This window comes from Clarias gariepinus, chromosome 2 (genome assembly GCF_024256425.1).
Source record: "Clarias gariepinus isolate MV-2021 ecotype Netherlands chromosome 2, CGAR_prim_01v2, whole genome shotgun sequence".
NCBI lineage: Eukaryota > Metazoa > Chordata > Actinopteri > Siluriformes > Clariidae > Clarias > Clarias gariepinus.
In genome coordinates this window covers 17942629-17968523 of record NC_071101.1, presented here as the reverse complement: position 1 = coordinate 17968523, position 25895 = coordinate 17942629, and the positions used below count along the sequence as shown (strand labels likewise).

General features: G+C 37.8%; 1 protein-coding gene across 2 annotated transcripts; it reads left to right on the top strand.

Moving 5' to 3' along the window:
• The first annotated feature begins 153 nt into the window (after positions 1-153).
• Positions 154-25722, top strand: elp1 (elongator acetyltransferase complex subunit 1). 2 transcript variants are annotated; one of them, XM_053480255.1, is made up of 37 exons: positions 154-244; positions 408-582; positions 1890-2042; positions 4103-4184; positions 4275-4355; positions 4466-4551; positions 4894-4993; positions 6253-6343; positions 6568-6691; positions 6783-6876; positions 6990-7220; positions 8708-8878; positions 9017-9101; positions 9217-9378; positions 9545-9651; positions 9974-10077; positions 10172-10225; positions 10391-10496; positions 14442-14557; positions 14720-14793; positions 14905-14983; positions 15112-15191; positions 15275-15427; positions 15880-15965; positions 17088-17236; positions 18509-18632; positions 18757-18854; positions 19992-20193; positions 20413-20474; positions 21279-21341; positions 21439-21499; positions 21610-21723; positions 21811-21922; positions 23340-23467; positions 23862-24013; positions 25167-25245; positions 25344-25722. In XM_053480255.1, the coding sequence occupies exons 2-37, from the start codon at positions 430-432 to the stop codon at positions 25409-25411; spliced, it is 3984 nt and encodes a 1327-aa protein (XP_053336230.1). In that variant the 5' UTR covers positions 154-244; positions 408-429; the 3' UTR covers positions 25412-25722. The 2 variants fall into 2 exon arrangements, with proteins under 2 accessions (XP_053336230.1, XP_053336221.1); XM_053480246.1 differs by having other exon boundaries at positions 405-582.
• Positions 25723-25895: the final 173 nt, after the last annotated feature.

Here is a 25895-nt window from a genome sequence, read left to right as displayed (position 1 = left end):
TTTATATATTATTTATTTTTTGTTTCTTACTATTAATGATAATAATATTAATAATAATAATAATGATACTTTACTTTTGGACCGCTAGGTGGCAGCGTTAAAAAATGTAACCACGTGTTTGTGTAGTATTATGGCTTTTTGTTTTTTCTTTAGAGGTCAGAGTTGAAACTGCCGGAACCTGACAGCGTGCTTCTGTTGCTATGCCTGATGTGGTTCTCCTGTCATAATCTAAACAGACCAGAAGGTATTTAATGTTTATAATATGATTTTATCGTATATACTTTAGTTGTTTTCGGGTACACTTAGTAGGATAGCACGTTTCGTTTGTGTCCTAGTAAAACTAGCTAGCTTTTTGTGTGTGTGTGTGTGTGTGTGTGTGTGTGTGTGTGTGTGTGTATTAAAAGTAGACATTCTCAGTCGTGTACAAAAATGAGAAACCTGAAGCTGATGAAGTGTGTGCGCATGTCGGAGCTGCTGCAGAGTCTGGGCTCTCCTCAGTGTGTTTCAGTCCGGACAGACACACACACCATCCTGGTCGCCTCTCAGTTCTCCATCACAGAGTTCGACCCCCAGACAGGCCAGGTAACACCACCTGTACACACACACACACACACACACACACCCTGTACTGTGCTGAGGTTTTACCATTTTATGTTTTGTTCAAGTCAAACCGAGACTTTTGATCAGAGTTATGAGAGTTAAAATCTGTCTTCATTTCTTTATACAACCCCCTTCTACACTAATTCACTTATCCCATAGTTAGATACCATAGAGTTACTAAGTTTTCTCAGTACACCGGAGCCATCATCAGATTGCCTGATTCACATCTGAAACACTGGCCTCTCTAATGGCCCAGACATGTGGAAAGCACTTCATGAGGTCAGGATTATAAGGAGGATGTGACAGTAACTCCCAGAAGAGTTCCTGCAATCTGCAAGAGGTGTACATGAATGATTGTGTGTATATTTCCCACAGACGGATGCCTCTCTTTTACAAGTTGACAACAAGTTATCTGTTGATTTTTATTTACCGGACGTTCAACTTGCTGAGTATTCATGTAAAAGACTGCACCGGGCTCCGAGCCATCTCTGCCGGAATCAGTATTCGCGGACATGCATATTTCTTTAAAAGAGAAATGTACTGTATGTCTACTGCTTTTATGCCTCCGTTCACAAGAAATTTCATCACAACTCGTAGGTTCTAATAATTTTCAAATAAACAAATATAGATTCCCAAATCCATTCCTACTCTTCAACTGCAGTTTAGCTGATTTATCCAGTTCAGTTTTGTTTAAATAGTCCTTTGAAAAGTAGACATTGTCCCAAAGCAGCATTAGATGCTTACTTAATGAGCAAAATTTAACTGGGCTTGTTATTTTAAATCATATAAAAACAGTGTTGTTTGTTCACTTGAGCCATAGAGCGTCTTCAGTTTAATTGACCTGTCAAACCAGGTAATAACTGTAAGAACACAATAATAAATATATTAGCTTTGATGATGGGTGGTTGTAAAAAAAAAAAAATATATATATTATATATTTTTTCAAATCATTGTAACAAAATAAAACAAATTGCTTTCCTCTAGCTATGCTTCATGACCCTTGCTTTGAAAACTACTGATTCTGGGGACATGGAATATGGGGACATACGCACATGTCACATTTTGCTGCTTGTTTGAATTGTATGTCTGAAGCAATCATCTCTTAATCTGAAGCAACTGTTGTCACTTATTGTTGTCTTAAACATACTTCAGAGCTCAAATCCCACTGGATTTAATGCATCAGTTATATTTTATGTTCAATAAACTAGCTTAATTTCATCCCTTAAGGATCTGACACTATTTGATTATAGATGTTTTATGAAGTTTAATTTATATGTTCCTGTGTTTAGGTATTAAATGAGGTGTCTCTTACCATGGAGAATTATCTCCCAGAAGATGGCAGCGGTGTTGTTGTGGGTGTTCAGGATCTGCCTGATCAGGAATCTGTTTGTGTGGCCACTGCTCAGGGTGATGTCATTCTGTGGAACCTTAACACTAATCAGGTATTCATGCACTCAGCTTGACCCATGCTCACCTTACCACACTTTATTTATTCATAAATAAGTCATATATGTAAGTACATGACATTTTACATAATGGGCCTTTACTGTAGATTTGCATGGAAACCTTTTAATTTGACATAATTAGATGTAATAAGTGCAGTTTGGAAAACCTGCGATGGTATATCACACTGATAATGTGTGATTGCTCACGCGATGTAAGCACATTAAAGTAAAATCAGTACGGATGCGTGATAATGTAATTCAACCAAAACTGTCTGGAGATTTGCCATATACTATATATATATATATATATATATATATACTCAGCAAAAAAAGAAACGTCCCTTTTTCAGGACTGTGTATTTCAACAATAATGTTGTAAAAATCCAAATAACTTTACAGATCTTCATTGTAAAGGGTTTAAACAATGTTTTCCATGCATGTTCAATTAACCTTAATCAATTAATTAACATGCACCTGTGGAATGGTCGTTAAGACCTTAACAGCTTACAGAAAGTAGGCATTTAAGGTCACAGTTCTAAAAACGCAGGAAAAGTTGTGTGCTCAAGCTACACTAAAAGGGAATTATTTTAAAAAGAATACTTTAAATGTAAGACGTAGGAGTGATGGCTAAGGCTCTAGTTGTTGGTTTTTGTATCTGAGGATCCGGGTTCGAGCCCCGCCATTGGTGGGTTGTCACACCCTATATATACTACAAAGTCACTTCATCCAGTGCCGGATCGATTTAAGAGATTTTAAGAAAAGAAAGGGTTAAATGTTAATGTTTGAAATATTAGAAAAAAATTACAATCTGTTTCCTCTAACCAGTTCATCATGCATTTGTTTATTCCAACATTGCACATTTATAATACAAGTGAATCAATTGGGTATTTTCAAATTAATAATAACTGACTGTGATGAACTAGATTAAAAGTTGTAATTGACTGACAGCACAACTAATAATCTACTTGCTCATTGTAAACAAACCCCTGCACCAATAGATATTGGTTAAAAAAGCTGAACTGAACATTTTTACAGGTACAAGATTAGTTAATATAACTATAGCTGAAATAGCAGCGATAATGTGGTGTAAGTGAATTTTAGCATGCTGGAGTGGTTTTAAGACAAAACTTAATTTTATCCAATCTACTTTTTTGATTTCTTATCTGTGATTCAATCTATAATTACCGAACAGGAAGTGTATTTGGCTGATGATAAAAAAAAAGTTAAGCTTAGTGTAAACATAAAAATTAAAGTAAAATAAAAAAAATAACAGTAAATTTATTTCATTGTATTTATAAGTTTGATGTACTGATTTGTTTTGTAGTACATCATACATTTGTTTATGTTTATAGCTAGGTTTACCGTTGGGGAACGTCTTTGATGCAGTTCCTGTTGTTACTTTATAAACAGACGTTCCCTCATCAACTTCTCTTTTTTTTCTTGTGATTAAAAAATAATAATAATAAAAAAAATAAATAAAAGAAGATTTGTATTATTATTTTTTTAAAGAAATGTAATTATTTTTAGGTGCAAATTTTGGGGAGTGTTCTTATACAAAAGTCTTGGTGTAAGCTGACCGATCAAGGTCTAAGAACAGCACAGTGGGGTATAAATGATACATTATTTATAATTTCTCTTTCTCTCGAATACATACAGATAAGTGCTGTTCCATACATAGAAATTACATTAAAGTGTCTCTAAATAAGATTAATATACATGTCGTGTTTAAAATGTGTGGGGTGTTCAAGTCAAACTGGGATTTTGATCTGTTTGATGCCTGAAATGCTGGCATCCCAGGAACTCCTTTAAGTACCCAAATATGCAGAAATGGCTTGGAGTGAACTGCCACCCCCATGACCCGACTTTGGATAAAGGGTTGAAGATGGATGGATGGGCTTGGAGTGAGGTCAGGACTGTAGTGGGGAGCGGCCCGAGCTCCTGTAATGTGCAAGTGGTGTTTGTGAATGATTGTGTGTACAGTTTACAGTTCAGAATGATGGGTCCCTGTTTGACATGAACGAGCTTTTGTGAAATGTGGATCTTTGTGTGTTTGGTAGCTGGAGTGTGTGGGAAGTGTGGACAGTGGACTCACTGCCATGAGTTGGAGTCCAGACGAGGAATTGGTGACGTTCTGCACAGGTCTGTCACTGATCAAGATTTATACCGGCACTGTCATGAATTATTATATAAGCTGCTATGTGGGTTATCATGTTTTGGTCTACTTTACAGGTCAAGAGACTATCATCTTAATGACTAAAGACTTTGAGCCCATAACTGAGGTGGCCATTCACCAGGATGAGTTTGGAGAAGGTGCTTTGTTTTTTTAATGTTCAGAGCTTAGAGAAGTGACCAAACAGTTTTGTGTTACGATAACTAATTAGCTTTAATGTACTAATTAAGCTGTTGTATTTGTGCATTAGGCAAATTCATCACAGTTGGATGGGGTAAAAAGGAAACGCAGTTTCACGGCTCAGAGGGGAAGCAGGCGGCACAGAGAAAAGCTACAGTAAGAATGCATTATCTAAAATTAATTATTAATTAATTATTTTATTAACATTTTTTTCTTTAACAAGTCAGTGTCTTTTCAGCATGATTCTTACAGATATATTTATATGTGTATTTCAGATGCATATGAAATGCATATGCATTGGCTACTATCTAGTTTGTTTAAATAAAAAAAAAAAAAAAACTTAGTCACCTAGGAAAATCCTTCAGCTGGACTCTTCCAGTTTTTTTTTTAATCTAATAAGGCAATCTTCATAAAAGTTATGTGTAAATTATAATATTTATTGAGAGTTGTATGTCCTAATATATAAGGATTGCACATTTCTGCTGCATGTTCTTTAAGGAAGTGCAGCCTGCGGTGCCATGGGACGACCGCATGCCGAGGATCACGTGGAGGGGCGACGGACAGCTCTTTGCAGTCAGCGCAATCTGTCCTCAGACAGGCAGGTGTCTCGTTATTTAATAACCAGCGGTGGACTAATCACTTGTATTTTATGTAAAGAAGCACATTGTGTGTATACTCATTTTTTTTTTATCTGTAGTCACCTGATAGATCATCAGGTAAAAAATTAAGAAATTTAAAATGTGGATATGTTTAAACCTAATGTACTTCACCATGATGCGTGCCCCAAAAGGCTGTGACTATGGCTCATGCATTCAAATCCTGATGCATACTTCACTAAGCACATCCAACCAGGTAAATTAATTAGCGTGAATGATTGATAGACAATTGATTTAGAACCAGGAACAAAGCTGTCATATTACTCTCCTGTTAACAGAACTCATAGTCACATTTAACCTCACATTTAAATTAATGAACTGTATCTTTTACATGCAGTGGGAGGACAGAGCACAACAGCTTATAGACAAAACAAATAGTTAGTGATTTGCTGACTTTTAATATGCTACGAGGTGCATTTAATTTAGGCTGGAACTTTTGATTGTGCAGAAAAACAATTAAGTAAATTGAGTAAAAACACACTGTATTTCTCTAAATAATCCCCAGCTACACTAATGCACTAATGCACTTATGTTTCATTAGTGCTTGGACACCATAAATATATATTTTTTTCTCGTTATGGTGGAGCCATGACCGGACTGCCTTTTTTGGAAACGTTGGTTTCCAAAGAGCTCCTTTAATGGCCCAAACAGGAAATGGCTTGGAGTGAGGTCAGAACTCTATGAGGGATGTGGCAAAAACTCCCAGCTGAGTTCCTGTAATGTGCAAGTGGTGTTTCGTAAATGATTGTGTGTGCAGTTTCCACAGACAGATTCGTCTCTTCTTTAAGTTATAAATGATAAGTTATGCCAGATTTCAAGGATCAGGCGTTCCACTCGTTAAATGTTCACTTGAATGACTGCAGTGGGCCCCAAGACATGTGAGCTTCCACCTTTTACATTTACATTTGGGCATTCAGACGCTCTTATCCAGAGCGACTTACATTTTTATCTCATTACACATCTGAGCAGTTGAGGGTTAAGGGCCTTGCTCAAGGGCCCAACAGTGGCAACTTGCTGGTTGTGGGGTTTGAACCTGGGATCTTCCGAACCGTAGTCCAATGCCTTAACCACTGAGCTACCCCTGGCCTTTTAGCTAATCTCCAGACATTCCAAGCCTGGCACAGAGTCCACACATTGGTGGTTTTACTTGCTCAGTGGTCTAGTTGATGCATTTCTTATTTGTGCATTTGTGTTGTTTCAGGTGCTAGAAAAGTCAGAGTGTGGAACAGAGAGTGTGTCCTGCAGGCTACCAGTGAAGTCGTCAACGGTCTTGAAGAAGCTCTCTGCTGGAAGTAGGAGCATCTTAAATGATCACTCTGCTATATTGATGCGTTTTTCTAGTGATACGTGAACCGCTTAAACCTTAAGACCAGATTTATCGCTCCCTTGTAACTACCCACATTTCCTAAAAATTTTATAGTAGTTACTGCATCATTTCTATCATTTCCATTAGCAAAAACAAAAAATTTTGGTCTGTAGTGTTATTATGAAGTTTAATTTTCTATTTATGTTTCAGACCTTCAGGTAGCCTGATAGCCTGCGCCCAGCGGCACCCTAACAAATACAGTGTTGTGTTTATGGAAAAGAATGGTCTGCTGCATGGGGACTTTACTCTGCCCTTTGCCAAGGACCAGGTTAAGGTGAGCCACAATTCATTAGTGTGTTTGGACAAACAGCAGCTGTTTTTTTGTATTTATGCATTACTGTACATAAGTATGTCTCGTGTTTCAGGTGAAGGAGTTGCTTTGGAACAATGACTCCACTGTGCTGGCTGTTTGGCTTGAGGACCTGAACTCAGGAGTGGACGGCAACTCCAACACATACAGTTAAATAAGGCCTCAGATTCAGCTTCTTCTGTTTGATTCCTAGCAATTACACACACCTTTTCATTATCTGTTACTGTTTCAATAATTATCTAATTTATACCTTTTTTTCCAGTCCAGCTTTGGACAGTAGGGAATTATCACTATTATCTGAAACAGAGTCTCCATTTCGGAAGTGAGCCCTCCAAGGCTCCAGTCTGTGTGTGTTGGGACCCTGTGAAGCCACTCCACCTCCACCTGCTGACTCGTGACTGGAGCAGTTACACATACGACTGGAGCTGGAGCACAGATCGCAGCCAGGGATGTGATACACATGATAATGCCAATGTGGCTGTAATTGATGGAGGTGAGATCCTCTTTCGTGTGGTCTAAGGTTCTTACAAATCTTTTTATTTAAACACTTTTGCCAAAATTAAATTAAAATACAGTACAGTACCAACATTTGGACACAAGTTTGGATTTATTTTCTCAAAACTATAAAATAACCCATATGGCATTAGGTAATTACATAACAACAACAGTTATCATTCAAAGACACAAAGGCCAGCTGTTCTGCAATAGTTCTTACAAGAACAGTATTGTCAAGTGCATTTGCAAAACCCATCAAGCACCTATGATAAAACCAGCTCTCATGAATACCTTCCCAGGAAAGCAAGACTAAAAATGACCTCTGCTGCAGAGGGGAAGCTCATTTAGAGTTACCAGCCTAAAATTAACAAACAGGACCTCAGATTATAGCCGTTAAAAATGTTTTTTAGAGCATAAATAGCAGCAACATCTCAAAAACAACTGTTTATAATGCAACTGTCCATTATTGCATATTTTGGACGCCTTCAGTAGTGTTTTACAGAAAGAAATAAAAATGTAGGACTATGGAATTAAAAAGTGTGTCCACACTTGACTGGTAGCGTATTTGCTTAGAAGCCAGTAATATCAGGTTTCTGTGGCTGTCGAGGTTGTGTGTATATAGGGGAAAAGTTAAATAATGTGGATTATCAACATTTAGCCAATCAGGACAATGAGCATCATGAATACATTTGTATTGAATTATTTGTGATGTGCAGAGGGAGTATGGTGGATTATTGTTTGATGCTAGGGTTATTGTTTTAGTTGGCAGTGTAAGAAACTAGTGGTGTGTCTCCTAAAGAGCACAAGCTTCTTTTCTTGATTGTAAAATTTACCTAGAGATATCTAGTGTCATATTAATGAGAACATCATAAGTGAGAAAGTTGGAATCTATGCAGGCAGGAAACACAGAATTCCTGCTGCATGGCTCTTTAAATAGAGATTCATTCCCACTGATGTCTCTATCAGCTGGCAGTTGAACAGCATTGTGGATGATGTAGGACATGTATCGTTTTTATGAAAGTGTTTAAACTAGTACATGTATAAACAAAATAAAATGACTTAATGTTCTGTACACTGTTAAAGCTCACTTGTTCATTATAAAGATTAATATGTTAGTAATTTAAGACCTCAAAAAAAATAATCTATTAAAATGTCTTTAATGTCTGCATATATTTATGTATGAAGTACTGTTCAAATGCCTTGAGCTGCTCCAAAGACTTTTTAATGTAATCTTGAGGAATAGTTCTGAAGGCTTTTATTTTGGCTCTCATTGTTGGCAAGTGATGCTTCTGATTGTCAGTCCAGTCCCTGTATCTGTTCAGTTTTAGAGGAATGTTTTTGTTTGTTAGGCCACACAGTGACATATGTATCATTCAAGCATTAAAACCCATCTAACCTAAAGGCATGAACTTTTGCACATTACAAAACCTAAATATAACCAGCTTGCCCTGGTGTCTAATGTTTTTCTCCCCCCTTGTGTTACAGATAAGATTTTAGTGACAACATTTCGTCAGTGTGTGGTGCCTCCACCTATGTGTTCCTATGAACTGCAGTTTCCTGCTCCTGTCAATCTGGTCACCTTCCATGCACAGCCTCTGAGTACCAATGAGCTTGCAGCGCTAACAGCAGACGGGTATTTACATATTGCTGGACGAGGTGCGCTGATTTAAAATAATAATAATAATAATAATGAACTTTCACAGTTTTTCTTCCTGTTCATTATGGTACGGTCACATTTATGTTTGTGTTCAATTTACTTGACGGCAAGTAACAGTTTTCATCTTTCTCATTCAGATGGTAAGGATGCCCGTGAGCCTGTTAAGGATGCATCTGGATTTAGAGTGGTCTCGAAACCACTGGTTTTACAAAAGAAATACAGGTTGGGTTCCGACTCTGTTAGCGTCTTTATGTTAGCGTCTTTATGTTAGCATATTATTCTGGTAAGGTGTGCGTGTGTGTTTGTTGGTTAAACACTGATCGTACCTTGTGCACAGTGTTGCAGTGGCCAACGAGGGGGTACTCGCTCTGCGGCTGCTGATCTGGCTAAGAGAGGACGTGTTCATGGCAGTAGCATGTGGAGACGAGCTGAACCAGTCCCGTCTACTCGTACTGACCCCGTCTGACACCCAGAGCTCAGAACCCAGACTGGACATCAGGTACAGAGCAACATTGTAAACCTTCAAGCTCTGCATTTCTTTATGTAATATTTATAGTGTGCGGTGGTAGATTTAATGTTTAGGATGTGCATCTGCTACACAGAACAAGGTTTGAATGCCGCTGCCTGCGTTTCATACCTGTACTTTTGTTTGCGTTTTGAATCAGGTCAGAGGTCAAGGTTGACGGTCATGTGATCAGCCTGTGCCACAGCTCTAAGAGTGACAGCTTGGCTTTGCAACTGGATGATGGACAGATCAGGAGAGTGAAATGGGGTGAGTGAATCCTAGCATTACCTGTCTTGTTTGTATGGAATTTTAGAAATGGCATTATTCAACCCCAGTTAATATTTGATGTACACCTAAAAAAAAAAAAATCCTAATTTGAAATAACATAATGCAGTAAAACTACAACTAAAACTTCAACCTTAAATTTTGCCTACACAAGTATGTGAGTGCTTATTCCATGAAGATGTTTTTCATAATTTTGTGTGTCTTTTATATATCTCTGGATTTAATATTACTGAATTATACTTTTTTTTTATCTTAATATGAATCAAGCAGTACACTAATAATTATGCACAATTTTAATGTTCAGACTCTGCAGAGGTAACAGTGACTGACTGGAAGGATACTTTAGAGTCCATTGTTAGCTTTCCTCAGCCCTGTGTTCAAACCGCACTCTGTTCCATCAACGGAGAGGTAAAAATAGTGAAAACGTATATTTTCTGTTTCTTTCTTTTGCTTCAGTTATGCCTGTTGTGTACGTATTCAGATGATTTGTGTCTTTCTGCAGGAGCATTTAGTTGGTCTGACTGAAAGATCTCACCTCTATATTGGTAATAGTGCGGTATGTAGAAGTGATCTACTGTATAATCCTTTAATAAGAACGCCACATTCAAACATTTTAATAGCCTGCTTAGTCACGGCTTCATGAATAACAGATTTAACATTGTAAGAGTTGTAGTGATTTAGTCATGTATCTATCTGGTTAAATCACATTTCTGTTCTGCAGGTCGCTTCTGATATTTCCTCCTTTGTGGTGTATGATGAGTTCCTCCTTCTCACTACACACTCTCATACGTGCCGTTGCTTCCGCCTGACCACAACGTCTATTAAAGGTAAGAGGCCACAACGGTCAGAACACTAAAAACATTGCTAAGGTTTAAGTCATTCAATTAACCTTTTTTTCATTTTTTAATAGTTAGATTAAATCTAACGTCCCCAAACAAGTGTCTCTTCTCATCAGCCCATCCTTACAGCATGAAAATAATAAGGCAAAAATCTCAGCTTTTCATAATGCCAAGAAACCACAAATCTGTTCTTTCTAAAAGACACTGAAGACGTCTTTCAGAAATGTTAAATCAGAAAATCTCACCACAGGCATTTTTATACAATCCCTTTTTTTTTTTCATCTGTTCCTGTCTCTATATTAAATTGAGTTGTCATTATAGAAAATTATTCAACACCTAATGAGTAGATTTGAAAATTCACAACTGCTGGTTTAAACCTTGTCTGCTCATGATATATTAAATATATTTATATTAATATATTTATTTAATTGTATGTTAAATACTCTTATATAGTACGAGGAATAACGCGCCTTGGCCACAAATGTCATAAACATGCTGTTGAGCCTTACGAAGTACAAAATGACACTATATAATCAAATTTATGATTTATGGACATCTGATTATGAGACCTATGTAGGTTTTCAACAAATTGTTAGAAGACATAATTTGTTAGAAAGCATAATTTGTTAGAATGCATAATTTGTCATGGCTGATGTGTGAAACCTTGAGTGGTCTGCACACAGCTCTGACCTCAACCACATTTAACACCTTTGCAATAATCAGGAACATAAAAAAGCTCCCAGAAGTGTGGAGGGTATTATGAATATAGATGAGATGTTTAAATTAACAAATAATCTGTAAGATGGTTAAATGTTAACAAACATTTTCTCATATGGTGGTGTATGTTTTTTTTATTTTTTTAAATGCATCACAGTTGTACCAAACTATATTTTAGTTCACTCTATGCACATACAGTACTGTGCAAAGGTCTTGAGACAGCCAGACTTTCTAGTTTTATTAAAGTCGTATTGAGGAATAGTTCTCCAGGCTCCCTAAAGTACAGTATGTATAAATATATAGTACTGAAATGAAAAGATCAACTATATTACCTTATCATCATCCATGAGTTTAATTCTCCTGACATAAACTAACGTACACACTATTAGCGTGTTGATTTACCACGGTTTGTGCAATGTAAGTGTTTAAACTGTATATGCACCGCCTTGCTGTCGACAGTGTTCATATTAGTCATGCAGATTCTCAATCTAGATTCCTTAGGACAAAGGTTGCTGCAGACTCCGATTCGCTTGTGTAATGCAGGCACAGTTCTTGGCGGATATTCACAGTTTAACATGCACTTTACCATTCCCCACAAGTAGGTATCAGGTGGTGTTAGATTAGGGGAATGGGACAGTTATGGGAAGGAACCGTTTTGCCACTTTTTTTAAACTCAGTCAAATTCAAGGGTTACAACTTCCGTACGGAAATAATACTCAACTATGAATACCCTTTTCTCCGTCGAGAGACCCATTTCCAACAACAAATGCAAAAAAAGGAAACACAACTTCTCTTCATTACTGGGAGCACATATGTCTGTAGCTTTGCCCCGTTGACAAACACATACACGTGTCTGAAATGCACAAGTTTTAATACTGTACAGCCGTAGCCAAAAGTTTTAAGAATTACATAAATATTGGAAATTGGAAAAGTTGCTGCTTAAGTTTTTATAATAGCAATTTGCATATACTCCAGAATGTTATGAAGAGTGATCAGATGAATTGCATAGTCCTTCTTTGCCATGAAAATTAACTTAATCCCAAAAAAAACCTTTCCACTGCATTTCATTGCTGTCATTAAAGGACCTGCTGAGATCATTTCAGTAATCGTCTTGTTAACTCTGGTGAGAATGTTGACGTGCACAAGGCTGAAGATCATTATGTCAGGCTGATTGGGTTAGAATGGCAGACTTGACATGTTAAAAGGAGGGTGATGCTTGAAATCGTTGTTCTTCCATTGTTAACCATTGTGTTCCATGGTGACCTGCAAAGAAACGCGTGCAGCCATCATTGCGTTGCATAAAAATGGCTTCACAGGCAAGGATATTGTGGCTACTAAGATTGCACCTAAATCAACCATTTATAGGATCATCAAGAACTTCAAGGAAAGAGGTTCAATTCTTGTTAAGAAGGCTCCGGGCCGTCCAAGAAAGTCCAGCAAGTGCCAGGTTCGTCTCCTAAAGAGGATTCAGCTGCGGGATCGGAGTGCCACTAGTGCAGAGCTTGCTCAGGAATGGCAGCAGGCAGGTGTGAGCGCATCTGCACGCACAGTGAGGCGAAGACTTTTGGAAGATGGCCTGGTGTCAAGAAGGGCAGCAAAGAAGCCACTTCTCTCCAAAAAAAACATCAGGGACAAATTGATCTTCTGCAGAAAGTATGGTGAATGGACTGCTGAGGACTGGGGCAAAGTCATATTCTCTGATGAAGCATCTTTCCGATTGTTTGGGGCATCTGGAAAAAAGCTTGTCCGGAGAAGAAAAGGTGAGCGCTACCATCAGTCCTGTGTCATGCCAACAGTAAAGCATCCTGAGACCATTCATGTATGGTGTTGCTTCTCATCCAAGGGAGTGGGATCACTCACAATTTTGCCCAAAAACACAGCCATAAATAAAGTATCTAAAATGGTACCAAAACACCCACCAACAGAAACTTCTTCCAACAATCCAACAACAGTTTGGTGAAGAACAATGCATTTTCCAGCATGATGGAGCACCGTGCCATAAGGCAAAATGATAACTAAGTGGCTCGGGGACCAAAACGTTAAAATTTTGGGTCCATGGCTTGGAAACTCCCCAGATCTTAATCCCATTGAGAACTTGTGGTCAATCCTCAAGAGGTGGGTGGACAAACAAAAACCCACTAATTCTGACAAACTCCAAGAAGTGATTATGAAAGAATGGGTTGCTATCAGTCAGGATTTAGCCCTGAAGTTGATTGAGAGCATGCCCAGTCGAATTGCAGAGGTCCTGAAAAAGAAGCCAATACTGCAAATACTGACCCTTTGTATAAATGTCATGTAATTGTCGATAAAAGCCTTTGAAACATATGAAGTGCTTGTAATTAAATTTCAGTACATCAAAGAAACAACTGAAACAAAGACCTAAAAGCAGCAAACTTTGTGAAAAATAATATTTGTGTCATTCTCGAAACTTTTGGCCACGGCTGTATATTATGGCGCATACCGTATTGTTTGGCAAGTTTTTGATTCTCATTTTCAGTTCAGTCCCTGTTTCTGACCAGATTTAGAGGAATGGTTTTGTTTGTTAAAGATTCATATGTCAAGCGACCCATGACTCTTTAAAGCATAAAAAAAGAATAACTTAAGGCATAAACCAGTGAGAAACAGGTGCAGATAATCAGGCCGGTGATTAATATACTGGGGATGCTGAATGCTGAGGGAAAATGAGGTTGTTGCTAAGGTAGTTACATAAACAACCAATTTTTTTTGCATTTTATTTTTTGCCACTTTACTTTACTTTTCACCATAAACAATTTGTCTTGTTACTTTAATTTAATCCACATCATTGAATTTAATATGAAGAAATGAGCGGTGACTGAAGAATTTAATAGTCTAAAAGCTAATAAATTGAAAAACATACTTGATGTGCCCAAAAATTCAATAGAGGAAAATATTATTTAAACATGATATATCTCAATATCCCTTGTAAAGTTTTACGAAGCTTTATTAAGCATTATCAGGCCAGTAATAAGTATACTGCTGATGCTAAATGCTGAGTATAAATATAATATGAATAAATGAGGGGCTCAAAACTTTTGCACAGTACTGTATATTTATAAAATAACAGGGAAAAAAGATCTGGTTTTGCCATAGCGTTGTCCTGTAATGTAATATAGTAACATTGTTTAGGAGTAATGATTCTGTCATTATTTATCTTGCAAACTTTGTATCAGTAAAATCAGTTGTGTTTTCCTATAGATGTGCAGGTGGCTCTGAGTTCAGAAGCAGGTCAGAATGATGAGAGTGTGCGCAGAGTGGAGAGAGGATCTCGCATCGTTACTGTGGTCCCTCAAGACACCAGACTCATCCTACAGGTTAGCACTAAACTTAGCAACAATCTCGCACTCACTCATCACTTATGCTGCCAGATATTTAAAAGCTTCTGTAAAATAAACTGTTTCGTTTCATATCAAATTTCTGCGATGTTAATTCCATAGAATTTTTAAATGAGCCGTGTGCATTTTTATTTCTTTCAGATGCCCCGTGGTAACCTCGAGACCATCCATCATCGAGCTCTTGTGCTAGCTCAAATCAGGAAGTGGCTTGATGAGTATGATTTATTTATTTATTTTGTTTTTAAATAAATCATAAAGAGCATAAAATTCATGAGTTTACCTTTTCATAGTATGAGAGGGGTATTAAATGTCTCTCAATATTCTAGGCTGAAATTTAGAGATGCTTTCGAATGCATGAGGAAGCTGCGGATCAACCTGAACCTAATCTACGACCACAATCCCAGTGTGAGTGATCTCATGGCGGTGTGATTTCCTCTTATATAAGCAATTTCCCTCTGGGATTAATAAAGTTCTTTGAATCTTTGAATTTTTGAATGATGTCGTGAAATAACCTTTTACTCTTTGATTCACAGGTATTCTTGGAGAATGCAGAATTGTTTCTGAAACAGATTAACTCGGTCAACCACACAAATCTTTTTCTTACAGAGCTTAAGTAAGTGTCTTTCTGTTTCTGCACTGTCATACCGTATATGATTGAAATTCAGTATAAGCATGAGAGGATTTGTTACCCGACAGAGAGGAAGATACTACCAAGACGATGTACCCCTGCCCAGTGAATTCTGCCTGCCAGTCTGCTTCAGTAACAACTAGAGGAGTTCAGGGGGGGAGAAAAGTCGATACTGTCTGCGATGCTCTACGATCAGCCATGGAGACTCTTGATCCACATAAGTATGTTCTGTTAAATTAATATTCTGAATAAAACTTGATGATGTTTTCTAAAAACAATCACAGGTTGTTTTTTTATCTGAGAATAAAAAAGCAGGCCTTTTTACACTGTACACTAATAAATATAAGTAGATAATGTATTTTATTAGTTTGAAAGCTTTTCACACTGGCATGTAGTTAAGCATCATATTAGCATGTCTTTTCTCTAATATTTGATTTCGGAGGGCGTTCATGTCAACCTGGGACTTTTGATTGTAATGGAATCAGTTTTACTCTTTCAGTCATAAAAAAAATAAATCACAAGTCCTAGTTCGACTTGAGTAACTCTTTTGGTATTTTGGTAGCTATGCATGTGTATAACTAACTTCATAACTATTTATGCATTTGCAGTATGCCTGAATACTTTTGCTGAACAGTAATGAGTATTTTGGATGACTGTTTTTTTTTCCTAACAGATACTGCTTGAGCATTTTAACATCTCATGTGAGAAAGACAACTCCTGAACTGGAGATAGCTCTACAGAGGGTTCATGAATTGCGTGGTAAGGAATAGGGATGGGTAATCGTCTCTGTCTGTCTCTCTGTCTGTCTTCCTGTCTCTCTCTCTCTCTCTCTCTGTCTTTTTTAAAATTATGTTCAAAAAATTTTTTTCATGATATACAATATGCTTTCCAATATTTTAGTTTGCTTCTTCTTACCGGAAGTGACAAAATTCATTTAGAAAAAAATAAAATCTATATACCTTTTGGCAGACTCCCCCTTGTCATTTTTGGGCACTAGGGGGCAGTAAGATCACTGTGTGTGAGCACAGGATCACTGGTTCATGGAAAACAGTTTTGGGATAATGGAATATTTTCGAGTGGCGCTGTGTGACAGATTATCATAAAGCAGTGTGGATTCAAGGTATATATTTTTAAGGTTTTGCTGCTGTTTACCCCCTTAACCTTTTGCATATTTTGCAGTGTTACAACCTGAATAGACTTAATTATGATTATACAGTATGTCATGGTTTTAACCTAAATAACCAATTGCACTGAAAGTGGAAAAGGAAAAGAAGCCAAGAATTTTTTTTTTATTTGTATTTTTTTAACTATTGTAAGTTAAGTATTTAACTAAAGTTTTTTTTAGCACAAGTATTTTATTCAATTTATTAGCTTCTTAGACTATTATATTTGTATACAGTACTGTGCAGAAGTCTTCAGTCACCCCTTATTTATTCATATTAAATTCCATGATGTGGATTAAAAAAAAAAAGTGCCTAAAGATACAATTAAAAAATTGGTTGTTTATGTAACAACCTCAGCATCAACCTCATTTTCCCTCTTGTCTGCTTTAACCACTTGGCATTCAGCATCACCAGTATACAAATCACCGGCCTGCACCTGTTTCTCTCTGGTTCATACCCTAAGTTAGATTTATTATGCTTTAATGATTCATCTGTAACTGTACAGGGACTGGACTGAGCCAAAGATTTCTTCAAGAACCTGGAGAACGATATCCTAAGACTACATTAGAATACAAGAAAGTGTCTCTTTGAAAGTAAAATGTGAAGAAATGAGGAGTGGCTCGAGACTGGCACAGTACTGTACAGTATTTTTATCTCCATTAAGTTTGCATTTTAAAATATTATACTCCTGTTTGTTTTTTTTTGTGTGTGTGTTTAGAAAATCCACCCAGTGCAGAAAATGCAGTGAGTGCAGAGGAGGCTCTAAAATATCTCTTGTTCCTGGTCAACGTTAATGAGTTGTATGAACACTCTCTGGGAACCTATGACTTTGACCTGGTGCTCATGGTTGCAGAAAAGTCTCAGAAGGTTAGGAATGTTTCCTTGTCATTTTTATGCACACTTTATTTAAAACTACTACACTCACCCAAAGGATTATTAGGAACACCAAACTAATACAGTGTTTGACCCCCTTTAGCCTTCAGAACTGCCTTAATTCTACGTGGCATTGATTCAACAAGGTGCTGAAAGCATTCTTTGGAAATGTTGATAGGATAGCATCTTGCAGTTGATGGATATTTGTGGGCTCCAATTCTACCACATCCCAAGGATGCTCTATTATGTTGAGATCTGGTGACTGTGGGGGCCATTTTGGTACAGTAAACCCATTGTCATGTTCAAGAAACCAATTTAAAATGATTCGAACCTTGTGACATGGTGCATTATCCTGCTGGAAGTAGCCATCAGAGAATAGGTACATGGTGGTCATAAAGGGATGGACATGGTCAGAAACAAGGGGGGCCTAAAGTGTGCCAAGCAAACTTCCCCCACACCATTACACATTTTCTTTACATTATGGGTTGTATATAGAGTTATTAAAAACACATTTTGTTTACATTAAAAACAAAAGCCTGCAGAGTGGTAACAAGGCATAATGGATCCATGTTCTCATTCTGTTTACGCCAAATTCTGACTCTACCATTCGAATGTCTGAACAGAAATCAAGACTCATCAGACCAGCCAACATTTTTCCAGCTTGTGTAAATTGTAGCCTCTTTTTCCTATTTGTAGTGAAGATGAGTGGTACCCGGTGGGGTCTTCTGCTGTTGTAGCCCATCCGCCTCAAGGTTGTGTGTGTTGTGGCTTCACAAATGCTTTGCTGCATACCTCGGTTGTAACGAGTGGTTATTTCAGTCAAAGTTGCTCTTCTATAAGCTTGAATCAGTCGGCCCATTCTCCTCTGACCTCTAGCATCAACAAGGCATTTTCGCCCACAGGACTGCCGCATACTGGAAGTTTTTCCCTTTTTACACCATTCTTTGTAAACCCTAGAAATGGTTGTGCGTGAAAATCCCAGTAACTGAGCAGATTGTAAAATACTCAGATCGGCCCATCTGGCACCAACAACCATGCCACGCTCAAAATTGCTTAAATCACCTTTCTTTCCAATTCTGACATTCAGTTTGGAGTTCAGGAGATTGTCTTGACCAGGACCACACCCCTAAATGCATTGAAGCAACTGCCATGTTATTGGTTGATTAGATAATTGCATTAATGAGAAATTGAACAGTTTTTTCTAATAATCCTTTAAGTAAGTGTAAATACTCTTACCTGCTCTCTATGTTCTTGTACCATCTCTAGGACCCTAAAGAATATCTTTCGTTTCTGAACATGCTGAAAACCCTGGAACCTAATTACCAGCGATATACCATAGACAAACACCTGAAAAGATACAAGAAGGCTTTAAATCACCTCAGCAAGTGTGGTGAGAGCTTACACAGCTCATACTATTGGTCGAAAATATAAGGCTTGGTTAACATAACATATAAGCAAAAAAATTCAATTCCTCTCTCTCTCTCTCTCTCTCTCTCTCTCTCTCTCTCTCTCAGGAGAGGAGCACTTCACTGAGTTATTAAACTTGGTGAAGGATCAGAAGTTGTACACCGAAGCTCTTCAGTTCTACCCTACAGACAGCCAGCAATATAAGGTTTCATCTCCTATTAAGGCTGCTATTAAATACCGTTTATATCTTTGGCTTAAATGGTCTTTTCTGTGACTGTCTGCTTTTGCATGAGATCGTCTGTAAAGCAGTTTTCAAAAATTGCATACTGTGCTTAAGAGATCTCAGCTGGAGATCAATCTGAATGAATTATTATTTTGTACTATGATCTGTCTAATATAATACTTAATGGATAGAACTACTTATATGTGACATACTGTAAGCCGGTATCTGAATGACTCAATCAGAAGTAACACAGCTGTCCATAACGAGGCTTCCACTTCCTTAATTATCCTCCCTCAATTATTCTGATGGAGGCATATCCCAGAAGACAAAAGAGGTTTGTTTACTCAGGGGTTAATACTTATGCAATCAGTAAGTGTCTGAAAAATAATTAGCACTTTCAGATTTTAGACATAGTGTGTAAATCAAAGCCCAATAAAATACTTGAAATGAAGTTTTAGTTCCAGTTTTAAAAGTAGATACATGTGGAAATGATTATGGAGTGAAGATTTATGCGAGGGACTCAGAAATCATATTAGCATGTACATATACAGCATATTTTACACAAATAGAAACATTTTAACGTGTGATTCGTAGACGAATGTGTCTACCAGCACCTATAATAACCCTGGGCAGCAGTGTGTCAGGCGGTCAAGGCTCTGAGTTATTGATCGGAAGGTTGGGGTCCAAGCCTCAGCACCGCCAAACTGCAGCTATTAACCCTTAACCCTTGCCCCACGGTGCTGTATCCTTCTGACCCGGTTGTCTGACCGAATATACCTATCTGGGATATGCAGGAAAAAAATATTTGACTGTACTAGAAGGTACATCTGATAAATAAATAAAGTTTTCCTATAATAAAATAATTCTTCCTATTGATTATTGTAAGTGCTGGTGTGTAGACTTAAAAACAGTACAAAGTAAGACTGGCCTCTCAAACGTGTGAGTCCTATTGTGTTGGGGTGAGGGTAAATAGGTGACACTTCGGACAGTGTATAAGTCATGACATAGGAAGTATTTGTAAATATGCTGCGTTTTTGAATACCCACACTCGCGCTTTTGAATGGCTCCCAAAGGGTGCTGGGTTCACAAATAACTCTGATGTCTCTGTGATGTCATCAGGCTCTAAGTGTGGCCTACGCCGAACACCTGTTGGAGGATCAGCAGGCTGAGCAGGCAGGGTTGTTGCTATGGCGATGTGGAGAGATGCCCCGAGCTTTACAGGCCTTTATCAGCTGCACCAGCTGGAGACACGCCCTCGCCGTGGCAACACACATCCCTGTGCCGCCCACACAGCTAACACAGCTTGCACGAGATCTAGCAGGTGTGTTGTGTGTTTGTGTGTTCACTCGGTCAAGGTACCTGCGAAATACCCATGCTGGTGGTTTAGGATGCATTTCTAATTCTAATTGCTGAAGAAATAACACAAATAAATAAATGTGTGCATTGTGTCTATGCTCAGCTCACAAGAGGAATTTCCTACCGTGTTGTGATTGTTAGTATACGTTATATTTTTTATTTTATTTTTTCCTCCATGTTTCAGAGAAACTTCTAGAAATGAGGAGACATACAGAGGCTGCTCTTCTGCTGGAGCACTACGCTAAGGTGCGAATAATCAATTAAGCACTTTAAATTCCCTCTCACTGCTTTGTATCTTTGCAGTGGTGTAGCGACAGGGCCGTTATTTAAAATGTTAAAGGCCAACCTCAGAGGAATATACCAGCAGTTTTCTTCTTAATCGCTATCTATTAATCTTTGCATGTTTCCCCATACAAAAAAAAAATTGCAGTTTACTCAATCCTCTTTAAGGGCAATAGCGTGAGGTTGAAACCATAATCATTGAACTAAGATGAGAATGACATCCGTCCAATCAAAGCTCATCCTGGATCAATTATGCTTTTTCGGAAGATTTTTAGAAGCAGTAGCACTGCTGTTTGACGAGTTACTATAGAACACTCCAGCACATAACCACAAAAAAAAGGTTGGAGAGTTAATTAAACCATTGAATTAATTTAAATGATCAATTTTCTGTTTAAGCATGGCAAAGGTTTTCTAATGTTTTCTCATTGCTGGGAAATATGCTGTCATCTGTAGTCACAGATACGTTTAATATCATGAAACATTAGTTCTTGTTATCACTTACTGTACTATATACAGGTCTTCTCCCAGCAGCATATGTTTAGTTAAGGCAAAAATGTATAATAAAAGCGTAAATTTCAGATCTAACTGTGTTAATTACAAAATGTTGACACTGGAGACTTTAAGTCAACATCTACATATCTACATATATTTCTGTAGGTTAATGTACATTAAATGTATTCTACAAATATGCACGCTGTATATGGTGATGGTGGTAGTATTTTGTGGATGTTGTATGAAAGTGGAATATGGTGTTATGGTATATTTCAGGACTGTGAGGAGGCTATTTCTGCTCTGATTGACGGCTCTGCCTGGGAGGAAGCTCTCAGATTAGTGAGTCATTTGTGGCTTTAATTTTACATTACTTACAAAGGTGTGTTCTACATGTTGTCAAATTTATATTTATCTATCGCTTATTTCTTTATTACAGATTTACCTTTACAACAGACCAGACATCATTGAAACCAATTTGAAGCCTGCCCTTTTGGATGGTAGTACAGTATACGTTTTCCACACAACGTGTCCTAACAAGCTTTTTTTTTTTTTTTTCCCTGCTTGTTAATTCTCACCTCAAGCTTGATATTTTTCTGATTCTGCTCAGCTCACAGCACTCAGATGGCCTTTGTGGACTCTCAGAGGGCTCTGTTCACACGCCATAAGAACAGACTGGCTGTTGTGCGAGAGCAGAAAGAGAAGGCTAGACTGGAGTTTGGAGGTAGGAATCACTGTAAACTTTGCAGCTGTAAACCTTAAGATGGAACACACAGGACTGATATCTGCTTCATGTTCCTCTACGCTGCAGACGAGGACGGCCCTGACTGCGCAGACGCTGAGCTCTACTCAGAGGCCAGCAGTGTCCTGACCGGCAGCCGTCTCGGATCAAAATACTCCCACAGCAACTCGCGCATCTCCTCGTGAGTATTCAGCAGTAATTAACTTAGTTCTGAAGTTATACTCAGTTCAGGATGTCATAATGAGAGAAAGGATTGTTGTGGTGTGATGTGGCCTGTCTGTGTGCTTGCATTATTCTCATAAAGATCATCTCACCCTTGTTCATGTTTGATTGAAACCTTTTTTTTTGTTTTTGCACTATTGTTTATTTCTTGTGTCAAGGCAATGTTAGCAGAGACATACCTACTGTACAGTATGTCAATCTATTATGCTTTACTAAGGTGACTCGGTTTGTCCTATTTATACCAAACAACCGTCAGGTGACTGGTCAAAATGTACACAGTGTAAACGTGGGAGCATTATTGCAAAACTACCAGCCTAAGTGTAGGTGCACACAGATGATTAAAAATTTTAGGGCTTTTGACTTGTAACATGAATATGCATCAAAATTCTGGAATCACATTTTTAGAGACTAAGAAGGCAATGTATCGTGTCATTCCCATGACAGTGCATTTCTGGGGAATGCCTGGGAAACCTGACAAAGTGAAAAAAAAAAAAAGGCATGCAATGGTTATAGGCGCAAGGAATGTCTCTAGCGTAATATACAAGGGCTGTACCGAAAGTAGTACGAAAAGTGGGCATAACTTTACCAGAATGTTTACAGAGATGACGTCAGTGTCAGGAGCAGTGTCCTCAGATGGTTGATGTTTAAAGAAAGGAAAACCAGCATCGAAGAAAAAAGCATGCAGTGGAAGGCCATCGACCGTGACAAAGAATTTAAAAAGAGGATTTAAGAGTGGAGCTCAGCGATGGAGCAAAATCGCTTTTAATAAAAGAGTTATGCCAGCTTTTGCATTACTTTAAGTACAGCGCTCATGTACTTACTGTAATTCTAACTATAGACAAATATTCTCACAGTAAAAAAGAAAAAGGGGGGCTGGTGACCGAATGACTGTTTAAAACTGGAAGGTTAATAATGAGAAGAAGTAGACATTTCACATTTTAATGAGTGTATACATTAAATAACATAACTAAAAGGATTTGTTTTTAGAAAATAATCATCTGCAGCACTACAGTATATTGTTAACAGCATGTCTCGACATAAAGATTAAGAGACTTCATTGGCATTGTAGTAATACAAGAAAATGTGTTTGGGAGCTCTCAGCAATATCGGATGGTGAAACGGGTATTGTCAATAAGAACAACGTATTTTATTCCTTACATACTATATCAAGCACAACATTACAACAGAGCTGTGACATTACTACCAAAATTAAGTCGGTTTTCACAAATATTTTTCTGAGAAAAAAAAATGAGAGAGATTTTTCTTTGGTGTTTGTGAGGAGCAAGCATGAACAACACACTTAGTAGAAAATGGCTGTTTCCTGCGTAACTGGTGCACGCCAAAGGCCCGAGGCTGATTGCATCTCTTTGATTCAGGAGATCATCTAAGAACCGCAGGAAAGCTGAAGGAAAGAAGCACAGCCTGAAGGAAGGAAGCCCCTTTGAGGACATCGCCCTTCTCCACGCCATTATCCAGATCATCCGTATCGTTGACAAGATGAGGGGTAAAATTAAAAATCACTTTTAGTTCTGCTCAGCCAAGTGAAAAGTGCTGCAGGGTCTGTCCCTGCTCATGAGTTATGGATGTCAGAGAAATGTATTTTTGCTTGACTTGACCTCCTCTGCTGGAACACTCTGTTTGAAGCACTAGTGAGCTTTAATTTCTGCCACCAGCAGCAGAGATGAGGAGCTTGGCAGCAAAGGCTCTAGACTTGCATCAGATAAATGTTTATTTAAGACTGGTTTTCACAGGAGCTTGGGAGACCGCACATCAGATTATTTTATATATTTATCGTCATCCTTTTTATATATTTATTTGCTTTCGTGTAAAGCCATGTTCTGTAAAATTAGACAAATATCCATGGCTGCAGCGTGGTTTTATGTTTCTTCCCTTCACAGAGGAGATCCACAGCCTCCTGAAGGCACTGATACTGTTTCAGTTTGACAAGCTGGCCAGCAGCCTGCAGACAGACTACAGCGAGCTGCTACAGCTCATAGACACGGGCATCCCTCAGATCTGGCATAAAGAAATTCAACAGAGCCAGACTCCAGTAAGAAACACACACTTACTTATGCTTGGTATTTGAAGTGGCTAAGGTATTTGAAATAAGCTCATTCAGACTGATCTGCTGAAAATCCTCTTGTCAAAATGTGCACCCCGTAACGTTCTGTAGCAACGCAGACCTAAAGGCATTTAGCTTTAGTTTATATAATAATGCAGTATGTGAGAATTAGTTAAGATATTAGGCTTCTTACTTATTAAAGCCATAGAGCTTTTTGTTTTTAGACTTTCCATTTGAAGTACATGTTAAACTAGGACTAGTGATGAAATGTCTCGTTAATGAAGGCATAAAACCAATCGCAGCACACTGCAGGCATTTCCATGTACATTCAGTGAGTGGAACACCTGACCCTTGACAAATTGTTGCCAATGTATGGAAGTGAATAAATGTATTCCCAATTCCCACAGACAAACAACACTTGCACATTACAGGAACATGTCTAGGAGTTACTGTCATATCCCCTGGAAACCATTTCCACATTTTTAGTCCAGTAAAGGAGTTTCTGGAGGCCGATGTTTCAGACATAAAGTAGGCAGTTCAATCATGGCTCTGGCGTACTTAGAAAACTTTCTACCTAGAGGAGTTGAAGCACTAGTAAAATGCTGGGATAAGTGCATTAGTGTAGCAGGGGATTATACAGAGAAATAAAGGTCGTTTTTATCCTCATAAAATCAAAAGTCCTGATAACCCCTTGTATTACGCTTTATTGAGATTTCATTTATATCCATTCAAGAGAGGCCAATCTAATAGAATTAACTCAATTATAAATAAAACTTGTGGGTTGTGATTTCCACTACTGTAACAAAAATAAATATATTTATACATTAAATAAAATTGTACACAGTCAGGCAAAAAAAAAAAGTTACACACCTGTGGCAAATTAAAACTAGCAACAAATGTATTATTTATGTTAATATAATGTACTGTACATTATACAATCTTTCTTTTTCTGAAGTGTGTATACATTTTGTGGTGGACAGCTGACATCCTCCTACTGTTTGAAAAAATGAAGCCGTTCTGACTAAGCATGGGAATAAGGATGTAGTCTAGTAACGTGTGGCATGGCATTCCTGTCTTGCTTATTAGTTATTGATTTTCTGTTTCTAACTTTAATTTAAAGACCACTGCCTCTCTGTTTTAGATCACAGGCCCCAATGCAACAGCAAACAGCATCATGGCTTCGCTTCAGCAGCCCAGACCTGCCACTGTTTCCCAGCAGGGTGAGTCCTTGCAAAAAAAAAAAAAAAGATCACAAAACCCACACCTATCAGTTGGTTATCTCAGCTGTGAATTAAAGAGCTGTATGTTTTTCTCTCAGATGCAGAGATCCTCACACCACCCAAGATGCGCCAGTCTGTCAAATGGAAACTGTCAATCCTAGAATAGTCCTTGTTTAAAAAAGTGAGCAAATGTTTTACAGTGTATCATTAAATCATTTCGTAACCTAAGAGCAAAATTGAGTTTGAGGTTAATCTCATTGTCCAAGTACAATATTTTGAAAGTGCACAATACATATAAATCTAACAATTGTATATTAGGAAAAAAAAAAATTCTTCTGTATAGTAGCTTAAAATCCACCAAGTTTTCATCCCATAGTCTATACTTCTGAATATGAAATACACTTTAGGGTCAATAGAGAAATAGAGAGGCCTAAGTGGTGAGTTTTGTTTAAAACATCCTCAAGCTGCATGACAATTTTGTGACCTTTAAGACATGCTTATTCTCTAACCCACTACCCGCTTCCCTGTAGTGTCATTTTTTTTTAAACAATACACCTGATCAGATATTCAAAAAATGTGAAGCAAATTGTGATCAAATTATGTTTAATTGAAAAGTTGTAAATTATGTAAAATACAAGAATATGGCATTT

Coding starts and splice junctions, on each gene's coding strand:
- elp1 (XM_053480255.1), top strand. CDS start 430: ATGAGAAACCTGAAGCTGATGAAGTGTGTGCGCATGTCGGAGCTGCTG. Junction 9,652..9,973: donor GATCAGGAGAGTGAAATGGG/GTGAGTGAATCC, acceptor TTTAATGTTCAG/ACTCTGCAGAGGTAACAGTG. Junction 17,237..18,508: donor TTGCAGAAAAGTCTCAGAAG/GTTAGGAATGTT, acceptor TACCATCTCTAG/GACCCTAAAGAATATCTTTC.